We start from the raw sequence: 14437 nt of genomic DNA, 5'->3' as shown, positions 1-14437 counted from the left end.
AGCTAATTGTTCAACTGTTGTTGGATAGATGGCGTTGCTTTGATCTGAAACGGTCAACTCGACGAACAATCAGTGAACGTACATAAAAATACATACAGTCGAACATAGAACCTTCTCCATTTTTGAAAAATAAGTAATGCTGCAATAATGGCCGATTGTTAGTGACTTGGAATCCTTTAACAGTGGCGCTATGATTATGCAACACGGGCGGCGCTTGTCAAAATTTAGTCTTTTCAGGGCTTTAAGATGCAAGTACTTTCATTCAGTCTATTCTGATCATATTCATTAACGGGATAGTATGAAATTTATTGAAGTTTGAATAAAACTAAAGTTTTTTTGTGAAAAATACATATTTATTGTATCTACTAATGAATTTCCTTAATTGCTATTTACATTATGTACAATTTTCAGTTTGTTAAACTAATTATAATTATTTATTACGCGTCTACCTAACAGTATTTATAAAACAATCAAGTTTTCTCTCCTTCCATTTAGATAGAAATACTACATAAATAGCGCTGTAAAAGCCATTAAGTTATCGGGTTTATTGCTACATCTTAAGGCACTTTTATCACATTACATTAAACTCTAACATTAACTAAGAGGTAGGTACCAATATAAAATCAATTAACAAAATATCAACAAGGTAATTTAAAGTTTACAATTAAGTAGTTATATTGCTTTCTTCCTCGCCGATAAAAAATATCTTAGCCTTCACCAAGAAGTGCACTGATAGTGAAACTTTTCACGCGACGGCATGGCGCAGGAGCTGCAGAGGGAGGAGACCGAATGCGAGGTGGAGGTGGGGGTAACGCCGGTCCCCATGCGAAACCTCCAGGTATTGAAGCACCAGGCCAGAGACCTAAAGGCATTGGCATATGAAGGGGACTAATATAGGGCAATTCAGGTGGGTAAAAAGAAGGAGGAGGTGTTATGTTTTCTGGAGGAGTTATAAGTGGTGCTGGAGATTCTACTAATGGTGGCGATCTTGGTGATGTGGACCTCAGGCTACCTTCCTCTGAACATGACGACGCCGCGTCAGAACACGGGCGTTTAGGCTCGGAAGACACGTTGTTTGACGATTCGGTGTTTTCCGTCGTATCGACGTTCTTCCGTTTGCATTTCGATTGACCACATGCGCGGAAACCTTTCGCGAAAGGATTGTTATCAATCTTCAATTTGGTGATGCGATCGTTCTGTAAATAAAAAAATATATTTCAAAAATGGCACAGACATATACCTATTGTTTTTATAATATTAAGTAATAGGACGAACAAGTCGGGAGCCTGGTGGTAAGCAACACGCCCATCCATAACAGTTGCAGCGCCACTCAGAATTGAAATAACAAAGATCTGAGGGGCACTGCCATTGCGCCGGTCATCCTGCGACATAATTATGATAATTTCACCAGCACCCTTCAAAACTGGAATGCTGTCATGTGCACGTTACTGCTTGGCAGCAGAAATAGGCAAGGTAACAGTACTTTTTCACAAGGAGTTCGACCAGTGAAGTACTGCACAGGCTGCTACTAAAAGCTGCAGTTTCTTTAATGGTAAAGGAAAATATCGCTCTAGCACCTACTACAACTAGCACCCTTACACTTCTAAACCGGAGCGCAGAACCTAATGCTCACATCACTCCATGGCAGCAGAAATAGGTAAGTTTTACTTTTATTACTAATTTACTTCTTGAAATAGTTGTTTTAATTTCTGTATATAGTGGTCCTAATTTTAGTATGTTGTAAGGAAACCGCCACTCTATAGCTATACGATTGTTTTTGACGTTCAAACGTAACTTTTCTTATCTCGGTTTTGAGATACGCAATTTAAACATCCGTTTCCGCATACAGGGATGTAGCTAATAGCTTGTAGGGATAATTGTCGCACATGTGGCTGGCGACAGGCCAATTAGCATGGCACGTCGCCACCCGGAGCGACTGCGCGACAGTCGAACGTCGCGCGACGCGGCGCCGGCGCACAAATGTTTCCAAAACACCGTGACGCGAAATCCGACACTGAAAACACTTATTTTCCCGTTTGCGTAAGTGACGATGACAACCTATAAGCCAGGCGCCTACAATCCCAAAACATGTTGACAGTTTTTTCATCGTCTAGTATTGACTGCGCACATTTTCGGTTATCTAGCGAAATCCAGAGCGCAAATAATCCTGTGGCGATAGGTGAAGTCACTTGTGAATGACTGTTTGTTTACGGTGATAAAGCGGCGCCACCAGCGGGCTCCGGCGGGTGCCGTTTGCTTAGCACCACTAGATAACCACTAGCGAGATACTAAGCGTGCTAAAAGCTTATTATTAGTTGGTCGGAATGCAGTTTTTGAGGCGCTGAGCAGGCGCCGCCCTCGGCCCGCCCTGTCGCCCGTGACGTCACGCCACAAACCTCCAGCCGTTGCTTTTACTTTTTAAGTGAAACAGTCCCTCGTATTAGCGACTGTCGCCAGTTTTTTTGCAATGTGTAATTAGGTACCCGTGTAAATGTCGGTTTACTTATCTAAGTGACCAAAATTATAATGTACAAATACCGATTTTAGGCTCAAGTTAGTATGGCTCAGTTATTTATTTGATATAATTGAATATTGTCGTGAGCGTAAGGGGCTGCCTTGTGCTCTGGTAATTGAAATAGTGTGCCACCTAGTTACGCTCTCGAATAACACGTCGGCTATTATAAAAGGGAGTTTCTAATTCGTTGGTAATTCGTAACAATGGTTTAGGAAGCGAGTGGTGGTTGGAGTCGGGATAATGCGCAATGATACGACGGCGGGCATTGTCGAGGCGAGCGCCCCGTTAACCGGACAATTCTCGGATAATCCCTCAAAGCGGCCGGTGGCGGCGGTTGTAATGGACGCGAGAAAACGTTCGCGGCTCACTGCAGTCAACATGAAGGGCAAAGAAGCCGCGGCTAATTGCCACCGGATTATGCAAAGACGGTACGATACGCTGCGCTGATCGACAAAGCATGATTTGGGACGCCGAAAACAAACAGCGGGAGGCCGCCGCGGTAACCAATACACTCATGGAACGAATTTGGAAACCTAATGCTTCATATATATCTTATTACCGTAATATCTACATGCAAAAAATGCGGTGTTAAAAAATCATTGGCGTGAATTGAGGAACATTTTATAACGATCTGTAAATATTTCATTATAGGTACCAAATCTTTTATTTCGCGTCGAACTCTAAATTTAATTAGCGCTATTCAAAATGTATTGCAATATAACTGTTCAATCGGCTTTAACGTGGCATGTACCCGTAAATCAGTTTGTTATCACTGCTTCACAAAGAAGCTATAACTGTTACATTTTACTGAATGCTTGCTATTTTTGAACAATACGGGACTGTGAAACAAACGGTGCAGTTTGAAGTAGTTTCAAATGCCGCCATGTCGAGTCGAAAATTAGCTGTCTTTTGTTTTCTTTCAGAGGCACGACAATGAGTAGAGTGCCGCCGGCGTAATCTGGATTTTTTCCGTGCGAACGTAAAAGCTTTGGCGCCCGACGGTAGCGGCAGCGGCAGCGTGGTGAAAAAATGCGTGTGCGCATAAGTGCGAATCGGCGCCAGTTCCGGGAACATTGGCATGGCTTCTCAGAACCACGTGAGAGGTGCTACAAGTTAATCGTATCGATTTAGCAGGGATTCCCTTGCAATTATAAAAAACAATATTTATGTTCTATATATAGGTAGCTTAAATTGAATTTAGTCTTTATTTCGTCCAGGCTACTTAGTACTTATAATTTTCTATATCTTTTACTATACAATACAATAACTATAACATAATAGTAGTATTTAAACTAAGGTAAAAAGGTAAGGTAATACTGTGGAAGATTGAAGCCGAAACTAGGCTCGCGGCTGTATTTCAGGTGTACCACCAACACGAATGTGCTTTTTCCGAGTTTCATTATTCCGAACACGGTTTTTTAAAATTTGTATGACTAAAATATCTTACAGCAGAAGTATCACTTATCCTAAAAACTGTTTTTAGAATTATTATTACTACATATATGTACTCTTTTTGCAGAAATTTGTCTATTCTTGATTATCTAACTGTCTGTTTGTCATACAGTCTAAATTGCTGAATATTCGTTTCGACAAAATTATTTTCTTACATAATATTATATAGACGTAACAAAAGAATCCAAAAGTACAATCCCTTTAGTAGAATAGGTTAGGTTAGGTTATGAAAAAACCTGAAAGCCTTATAGCTTACAAGCGAATTTGATAATGTTTCCGAACATGTTTTAATAACTGTCAGAATTTTTGAGTAACAACTTTAACTTAATGTATAATTAATAAACTTCATTTATCGTTTATTTGTATCAATCACACTAAATTAGATCTGACGTAAAACAAAACATAAATAAAAATGTACCTATTACGGATATCGTTTTTTGCACAAAAACAAAATATTCAATTCGGTACATTCGGAAACGGATTCAAACGGAATGTTGGGGAAACGAGAATCGGGAAACGAATAACTCTTTGTCAATGCGTAAAAATAGTGAAACATTAAATGGTGTATAATGGCAAAAATTGTAATATGTTTTCGGACAAATGAAACAAAATCTGTTCAATTAAAATTCTGTTATTAATGTTTCTAGCTTGTGATAGGTAACTTATTTAAGGACACCCAGGTCTGCTTCCCGTGGAAATAACACTTCTCTAGGTAGAAGTTCGCAGGAAACGACTAAATGATAAATCCCTGATTTCCTCCTCTAACTAGTCAGCAGCGTCTCTCTGTGTAGGTATTAGATTTTCAATTAACACGATAGTCGGCTACTTGCAAGGCTTGAGGATTGTGGCAATTTCTAATAATTTTTATAATTTAGTTCGGCCATCGAAGGTTATTATTATACAAACCTGATAAGCAGTGACAGCAATGAACTCGGTCTCAGGGAAGGAGAACGCGGCGTGTGGCGCGCCCCAGGCCAACGCTGCAGCATCACGAGCCCGAACTACCAATACTCGAGGCCTATACTTGTGCATTGACGTTAGTACCATCTGAGGACAAAAGATTTAACTGTACACAATTGAACGGAAAAACTAACTTCTTGTTTATTCAATATTTAATAATTTCTCCCCTAGTTTGTAATAATTATTAATCCAAAAATCGAACAACACTATAAAAAATTGTTTACGTATTTATTTTTTAAAGTTTGCTTAGCATTTTTGAAATGCAATTAGTGTCCATTGTTCAGTAAAATACGAGAGATGTGACAAAAATATCATCACTAGAAACACCAAACTTGTTTTGCTTTCTATTCACAACACAACAACGACCTGTCGGTTACCTAGTTGTTAGTTAGGCATAAATCATTTAATGTAAATGGGTATTCGATGCAATGAGTAAGTAGATAATGGATTACTTCAATAGTTATTTTGTACCACCTCAATTACAATAAAAGTGAAAGCATTGAACATTAAAGAATAGAACGTTATTTAAAAATGAATCACCATTACAGCCCTGGCGAGAAACATAATAAGCAAAAAACGTGCAAATATCCATATCTCTGACACCTAAGAGGGCGTGCACATTAGCGACAGAACCGTCGCGCCGACTGTCGGCGGCAAACACAACCGCAACAAGCACCTTATTCCGTCATTTTAAATACCACATTGAAATATCACGTTTCAAGTGCAGTCAGACATTCTTATCTTTAAGTTTGTTTCAAGTACCGCTACCTGCGCAGGCGCCACCACTTGAACGGGTTGTTCTTCTATTGTTTTACGCGTTTGGCTAATGTTTCTAGCGACACATTGTAAATATGGATTGTCTATTCCATAAAAAGTTTGTAGGTAAGAAAAAATATACCATAAGGTTTTGACTTCATAAAGTCAATCGAAATGATAAGCTTTTACTGGAGTATAGGACAAAATATGTATATAAAATTAAGTATTTGAAATTTAAAAAATCACTGGATGATATCTAAAATACGTACTTAAACTTAAATAGTACTATTTTATAATTAACTTATAGTTAAAAAGCCTTGCATATCACAAAACACTAATTTATTTACATAACTAACTCATCTGTGAAATGTCTCACTTAAAAACTGCTCAACTTAAGCAAGTCTGCGCAAACATATTCCTGATGTCGAGATAAACTCGTCTAGACTGTCTAATTGCGGGGTGCAGTCGCCAGCGGCACGGCGAGTGCAGTTGCACAAGTGTGTCATGTGCTTTATGATTGATTGCTACCGCAGGGGATGTGAAAGGTGAAACTTTTTCTTAGCTTACAATTTGTTACATTGACAAATAAGCATAAGCATAAGAAACTATTACAATTATTTAAAATCTCTATTCGTGCAGAATTATATGTGTTTCACTTAGGGACGAATTTTGAAATCACAATTTTTGTAGATTACTCTGTTATGGAGGAAGTTTTTCTCAAATATTTGCTTTAATAATATGTTTTTATAGAGTTCTTAGGTTTCGCGAATGTTACACATTAGATACTAAAATATTTTTTCGGATCTATATTACGTTCATTTTGTTTTTTTTTTCAAACAAACCAGCGTTTTAGGCCCTTTACTTTCTCTTTTAACTGGAATGTTCTTTGATAAAATAAGGTATCTAAATTAATAATTTATTTAATAATAATATATTTATTAATAATAACTTATACGCGACAGATTCGAATAAACAGTTTCATTTGTAAAATAATCTGTATTGTTTTATACAATTTTAAAAGAATCCTAACTCTCTAATAGATCCCAAAACACCTGATCAAACTCCGATAATGCACATATCATTTCTGCCCAAACTGACAGACGGGAGACAACATGGAAGCCCGTCCATCAAACGAAGAAGTGTTCAATCAAACGCGATTGAAACGTCGATAGAGATATTACTTTTTGCATGAGTTTGAGCGAAAAACTTCTAAGTTACTGCACACGTGGGAAATCTTATTGATACTATCTTTTACGGTGTCGTTACCTTATCCTTACCGACTACCTACGAGTAGGTTTAATCAATACATCGAGTATATAACCAGAAATAGAAACGAAATAAGGGCCATCCATCCCTGGCAACTCATCAGGTATATCACTGTTACCTTATATCACTTTTAAATATCAACTCTCGTTTGCGCTAAAATCACAAATTAGAAAACTGAAATATTACAGCACCAACAGATAATATCTTTAACAATGTGGGTTGTTCAATTCGATGGTGTGACAAAAACAGCAAAACACGTAATTACAAAACAAACGGAATCACATTTCATCGGTAATTAAATATTAAATACATAATTTTGCAATTTTCGTCCATTAATAGCAAAGCTCTAGTTAAATTGGTCGTTTTTAAGTGAAACAATTGACGACACCCGTCAATTAATTCGAATTCGGCCTGGCCAATCGGAGCGCAGTTATCACAGTAATAATTTGGCAGAATAGTTTTTAAACAAATCAAATGACATTTCGTCTCTGTTTCTAGTTATATTACTCGATGAATCAATATGACGACTTAAAGTGCAATTTGCTTACCTGTGAAATAAAAACCATTTGAGTTTGACTCTAGTATATAAGTAGACTATTAAATTTGCTGGTATGCAAGCATTGACCTACTATGCAAAGTTTTGAATATGTATGCGATATATTGCTTCGAAAAAGTAATTTTGGATTTTTTTAATGAATGAACAGAACGTTTAATGTTATACAATTATCATCCTAAGAGCCTATGCACACGGCGCATTCAAAGTTAAAGTGAATATTGTTTATTTCACAGGTAAGCAAATTACACTAAGAAACTCTTTTTGTAAATATACATATGAATAGATTTATCATTACAATATTTAATTTACACATCTTAGATCCAGAATACCTGAAAAAGCTAAACGGGTCACTACTACGGATTTTTGACATCCAAGTACGTAGAAGTTGTATAATTACAACCTTTAGTATAAAGTTTTTGTTTCAAAATTGTTTTAAACCTTGCAATAGCAAATTTTGAATATCAATCGGAACCTTAATATAGAAGCGTATACATTGCCCCGACTTTATGAAGACGACTGTCAAGATTTTTTTTAACATTATAAGCTTTCACGAACGCGCGTTTACGGCGCCGCAGACGCGCTGTAGTGTATCGATTCAAACGCGCGTAATCATCGTTGCAAGCAAGAAACTTATATACTTCACTAGAGTTTACACTTAGAATTTCATGTAGTCGCTTTATTTCAAAATCTAACTGAAATTAACAAACAAAACTAAAATTAAAACGATAACTTATCAAAATACGCGATACGTACGCGCGACTATAGAGCATTTGCGGTGCGTATACGCGCAGATGATGCGCGTTTACGGCGAGTAAACAAGCGTTCTCGGCATGTATAAAATACGCCGAGATTAAAATCTCGTAAGCTGCAGTTTTTATCTGAATTGATTGAACCTTTTTAGTATTATTTGAATAATTTTTTTACGATAGCAAGTGACGGGACGTACAAGTCATGCGCCTGGTGGTAAGCGACACGCCTATCCATAACAGTTGCAGTGTTACTCTGAGCTTTAAATCGCAAAGATCTTAGGGGCACTGCCACTCTGTGCCCGTCACCCTGATACATTAAGTCCCGCTTGCCAGTAATTTCACCAGCACCCTTATCCTTCAAAACCGGGACCAGTAATGTCATTTATTATATTTATTATTACTAATTTACTTCTTAACACAGTTGTTTTAATTTCTGTAGTGGTCTTAATTTTAGTATGTTGTAATGAAGCCGCCCGCTTTACGATTGTTTCATGCGTTCAACCGTAACTTTACTTATCTCGATTTTAGAAAAAAAAAACCGGAACGCAATAATGCTCATGTCGCTGCTTGGCATTAGAAATAGGTAAGGTATTTTATGTAATCAAATTATTAAAAGCAACGTTTTCGTACAAAAGACATCAACGCGACAACCAAAAATTTTGTTATTTTGTTACCAAATTCTAATTCTAGCTTATTCTTTTTTGTTCAAGCTTTTTTATATCTCTGCAATATCCAGTAGCGTGACAAGATGTATCCGATAACAAGGGGTTAGCAATGTGTTTCCGCCGGGAACCGAATCTAAGGCCTGATGCCGTGTCGTGATAACTCTAATGTGACATAAGATGTGGTTTAGCCATGTTTTATGGGGATTTGTCTTGTTTTTCCACTACCATTAGGTTCGTGTTGGGTGTCCCAAATTAATTTAAATTTTACGGGTATTAACTATCGTGTTTTAAATAGTAAAACAAATTATTTAAAACGGTACCGGAAGTACCTACCTTCTTAGTAAAAATTATTTAGTCTTGCATGATTTTAATAATAATAGTCAGCCTGTATTCCCACTACTTGGACAAGCTTTCTCTAACAATGAGAGGGATTGATCTGTACAAACTTCACAAATAATATAAAATTGCTTTGCAGATTTGTGCAGGTTTCCCAACGATATTTTCATTTCCGTTTTCGGAAAGGAAAATATCGGAAATAAATATCGGAATTTATGAGCGCAATTTGCTCATGATACAAATTGCGCTCATCAATTCCGAAAAACACTGAAGCAAAAATTTTATTTTATGATACCTACCAAGTGACGGGACGAACAAGTCCTGCACCTGGTGGTAATCGACACGCCTATCCATAGCCGACAGTGCCACTCCGAGATTTAAATCACAAAGAGCTGAGGGGCACTGCCACTGACGTCCGTCACCCTGACAAGTCCCATGTGCCTGTACTTTTACCAACAGCCTTATCGTTCAAAACCTGGACGCAGTAATGCTTACATCACTGCTTGGCGGCAGAAACTTTACTTCTTGAAATGGTTATTTTAATTTCTGAAGCGCAAAATGCATTTGCATTTTGGCAACTCGATATATTGGCACCTAAAGTTTCTTTTTCTTTGATTTTGCTGAACGATAAAACAAAAACTAAATAAGATTTAAAAAACTTGTTAAAAGGGGTTGTAAATCTCGCTTATAACTCGTTAATAATTAATTATTTTTATTGTACTATAACAAACAAGTATGTTGTATTTTCATTGTAAGATTTGTTGTACTTTAATTAGTAAAAATAAGTCCCTATTTATTTTAAAGTGTCATTCATTGCAGTTAACAGCTTTAATAACTAAATCTTCCCACTTCAACTTATTGCTTAATCCTTTCGCCATAACTACCTTGTATGTGGTCGCCGCCTAATCCTTTTTGCAATTAGTCATTTTTTCCGCCACTAAGGCGTAAAAAGGTAATAATGAGAACTCTCGAAATTCACCTCAAAAGCAGTTCTTAAAAAAGTCGCGAAGGTTTTTGTGAACAAAAAGGGTAAACAATGAATCGGTTTTTATCGCAGGTGGTAAAATTTCAAGTGCACAAGAATATTTTCCGCGCGAATTGACGGGTGCCTGCGCCTGCGTCGCGGTAGCTGCTTGTATTGTACGTCTAAGGGCACAAAGACACCGCCCGTCGCGCCATTGCCGCCAGGCCGAAACCTTGGACGCACTGGAGCGTGCCATTTTTCTTCCATGTCATAATAATACGTGTTATGACGTTTTACAGCGTGCCTGACAGCCGTAAATGAAGTTTGTTTTGATATCCCAACGATACGTCGCGTTACATTAAGAGAATGTTAGTTCAACATAGACAAATTATAATCCAAACCAGCTCTACCAAGTTATCCGATTATTTGACCACATATCGTAAATTTATGTCGGCTTCGGTTTTATTTAAAAGAAACGAGAAAATATAAAACTTTTTATGATAAATTAAACTCGATTTGTATGATAGATTGATGATTTGGAACAGTAGAACTGTCAAAGAGACTGTTAATTAAATTTGAAAGAGAGAATGTCCGAACGCGGTAATCTTGAGGCGATTATGAATATGCAATAGCTTGGCATCAGATGGTTTTACACAATCCAGTAATAAAACCTCATAAACTGAGACTCGGTTTCTACAAACATGAAAACTTGAGGTACAGCACACGGCATCATTAATCGAGGCGTCACCCGACCTATCCAAACACACCGCGTCACAAAGCAGTACAGTTACCCTCATGCAGCTTCCATACAATGTCTTTCAGCGTATTTGTTCGAATGACGAAATACTCATAGAATTCTTTGTGTTCTCGAGACTCCTGCTGCGCGAGGCGAATTACACGTTTGACAATGAAATCTCAGCTTTAACACAGCTCTATAAAGGCTCTTTTCATGCACATGTTGTATGCTGCTTATGAGCAGCTTAGTATTATAGGGTATTAAGTCGTCGGATTTGAGTTTTAGATGGGTGATTAATCCATTTCATATAAGGTTGGTATTTGAGCAACGTGTTTGTAACATTTAGTATAGGAAGTGGTGGTATAGTAGGCGTTGCCATCGAAGGTATGTGGCTTTATACAGTCACGACTACAAATGTTTCAAAAAAATTTACTCAAGAGTCAAAGCCGCAATTCCTATCCTTCTTTATTTTAACAAGATCTTGATTGTTTGTTGAAATATCTTTTTTATAAAACGTTTTATTGTTACACAGTAAAGTGGCCATTGAGAAAGGTGTAATTTTGTAAAATGTTTACTGACAGAAAGTCTTATAATAAAATAAAATATGACTTCAAACGGAACGTAACAAGTATGATGTAACTTCTAAGATGTAACTAATGAGCTTTTCGTTCTATATACGAGGGTAAACCACTTGGCTGTATGGTTTTAAACTTTTGCCTTTTCCGTAGGCGAAAATACTTTAAAAATAACTGTATTAATATTAAAAAATGTGATGTAAAATCATAAAATATAGCAAATATGACTTAACAGATTCTTCCCTTAGCACGTTCAGTGTAATAAATGAAAAAAGAACTTAAAAGAAAGATTAGAAAGATAAAAACAATAAAAAATGTGAATGCCAATAGGTAATTAGACAAGCTACGCCTGTAGAGATAAACACGCAATTACATGACGTCACTGGCATGACAAACTTGCAAATCACTTATCTAATCATAAAGAGACGTGACCAGTCGGGAACCATCGGGATCGTGACGCATCGTCGGATTATGCAGTGTTCATGCTGCATTAGTTGCAAGGAAGTATGATGATAAGACTGTAAAGACTACCAGGTTGTGTGTGCCATTGTAATTATAAAAATACATGTCTGTGTCATTTAGGCTGGATTGCTGTGTTCTGGGTCATAGAAAAGGGATAACCAGTGTAGATAACCTGAGAACAAGTTTGTTCAGAAGAAAGTTTTGTACGAGTATTGTTAAGTAAAAATATAACTATTTTGTTTTCATTTTGCCTTTTATCATAATTTCGAATACGGTATTACTCGTATTGGAAGTTATAGTACCGGCACGTTAAGATGGCCAGTTTGACGTTTGTTCGTTCATCGAGTTTCGTATTATTCATGACTACGTTGAACGAAAAATATATAGCAATTAGCTCCAATTGCTATATATTTTTTTTTCTTTTTCGAAATTCGAAATTTTTTTAAATGAAATTTTATACGATCGTCGCTTATGGGATCGGTGGAAAGCACAACTTTTATCTCCGGCAAACTCGCGTCAAAGCTCAATGCAAAACAAGGCAGTTTCGAATTGACGACATATTGAGACACATTTTTATTTTTGTTTTATTAAAACTATTCATCAGCTATTCCTTGCAATATCAATTTTCAACATGAGTCTGTAAGGGCGCGTTACAATGACATAAAAATTAAAGATGTTGAATCAAATGAAATTATTAATTAATGAAATACACAATATCATATTGAATAATAAATGAAAATATAAAATGAATAAGATGTATTTAAATTTTGAATTAAAAACAAATTCTTATGTTCTACTTGCTGCGTGCTAAGATGGTCGACGTACCCTTCCTTTCTTGTATGTCTGACGCCGCAAATAATAATAATCATAATAATAACGCACACACTCAACATAGCCCCGCACTAGGGAAACCCTGTGTCGCGGGTGCCATGGACACATACATAGACAACCACAAATTACACCCAAACTTACGAGAGAAATAAATGTAGACCATACAAATATTTCTCCCGGCCCGGGAATCGAATCTGGGACCTCTGCGTGGCAGTCATGGTAATCGTTCGGCCAAAGAGGCAGTTTTCCGTTCACCACGATAGCAAACATTATAGAGTACAATGAGAAGAAGACTTAACTATAACATATTATTGATATCCGTTACTTACATTTAAATAACTAATTAAATTAAAAGGTGATCACCATTTAAGTACTTACATGCCCTTGTGAATCCATAGTATTATTCGTCAGCTTCAGCTTGCTAAATGACACCGGATTGGCCGTCCAATGGTGTCCAGGCGCAGGAGAGTCGGGATGCAGCATCAGTCTCCTTGGGGATTGGGGTTCTGCCCCTCCAGCCGCTGCCCAGGCGCCTCCTGCCCACCGCCAGCGGCGCCGCCCCACAAGGGACATCTCCAAGAGTACGCAATATTCTTCACGTGGGTCCAAACCGCTGAGGGATACGCGGAGCGACGGAAACATGCGTCTGGAAAGATACGTTTCGATTTACTCGATGATCGACGATGATTGCATCAGAGTGTATGCCATCGATACGATAAAAAAAAAATCGATGATAATTAAACAATACGGCTATTTTCAATTTTTTACTGCCTGCAAAAATGGTCCTCAATTGGACAGAAATTTTTTGTGTGTAAATTACATAATTACTCTAGATGTTTGTGAACCTTTTCGATGATCCTTTTTTTGTTGGAAAATGGATAATTCAGTAGTGGCCCCATTCAAATTTGAAGAAATTCCACTTCTAAGGGTGTCAAATTGAGGGATGAATCCATTTTGCTAGATTTCACCCACTTTCGTCAATCGATTTTAATAAACTTAGCAAATAGATGTAATTTCCACTTACTTCAGGTCGATGTTTTTTATAAAAAAAAGTCGTAATTATTGTTAAAGAAGTTGGAACTTGTGTGAACGCTCTAGCAAGCAGGTTTCACTTAATTTTTCACTTCCATATACGTTTTTTTATAATTTTTTTTTATATGATGGGATCACCTAAATATCGTACTGTTTATCATTTAAGACTTCTGTTGAACAATTGGAAAGTATTTTTTTATGTATACTTTTTTTTATTCTGTTTAAACTCAAATTATTGTTTAAGGCTCAATTATATTTATTTAATTATTTATATTTTATTATTTACATTTATACGTTACACAACTGACCATGAAGTTCATTATGCTATGTACAATATCGTTACAAAAATTCGCTTCCATTCCGTTCCGCCGCAGTATAAATTGACCATAACTCTTGTAGAGCACAATAGGGAGTTATATATCAGTAATTATCGCGACGAAAGTTATTGAAAAGTATCTTTATTTGTAACCCTTATGAGACACGGGGGTCTATACAAGCAACTAGACCTGTATTACAGCTCACTATCTTTATTTAGAATATAATATAATATAATATAATATAATATAATATAATATAATATAA

At 36.8% G+C, this 14437-nt stretch overlaps 1 protein-coding gene across 1 annotated transcript in view; it reads right to left on the bottom strand.

Moving 5' to 3' along the window:
• Positions 1 to 484: 484 nt before the first annotated feature.
• LOC113237638 (T-box transcription factor TBX6-like) overlaps positions 485 to 14437 on the bottom strand; it is a 64033-nt gene continuing 50080 nt past the window's right edge. Inside the window, exons 4-6 of the mRNA XM_026474247.1 lie at positions 13202 to 13469; positions 4874 to 5014; positions 485 to 1196 (exon numbers count right to left, since the gene is read on the bottom strand). Coding sequence (XP_026330032.1) covers positions 708 to 1196; positions 4874 to 5014; positions 13202 to 13469 — 898 coding nt within the window. The 3' untranslated portion in view covers positions 485 to 707. The remainder of the gene's footprint in view (positions 1197 to 4873; positions 5015 to 13201; positions 13470 to 14437) is intronic.

This window comes from Hyposmocoma kahamanoa, unplaced genomic scaffold (assembly GCF_003589595.1).
Source record: "Hyposmocoma kahamanoa isolate Upper Pololo Valley unplaced genomic scaffold, ASM358959v1 93, whole genome shotgun sequence".
Classification (NCBI taxonomy): domain Eukaryota; kingdom Metazoa; phylum Arthropoda; class Insecta; order Lepidoptera; family Cosmopterigidae; genus Hyposmocoma; species Hyposmocoma kahamanoa.
This window is presented reverse-complemented; position numbering and strand designations above follow the sequence as displayed.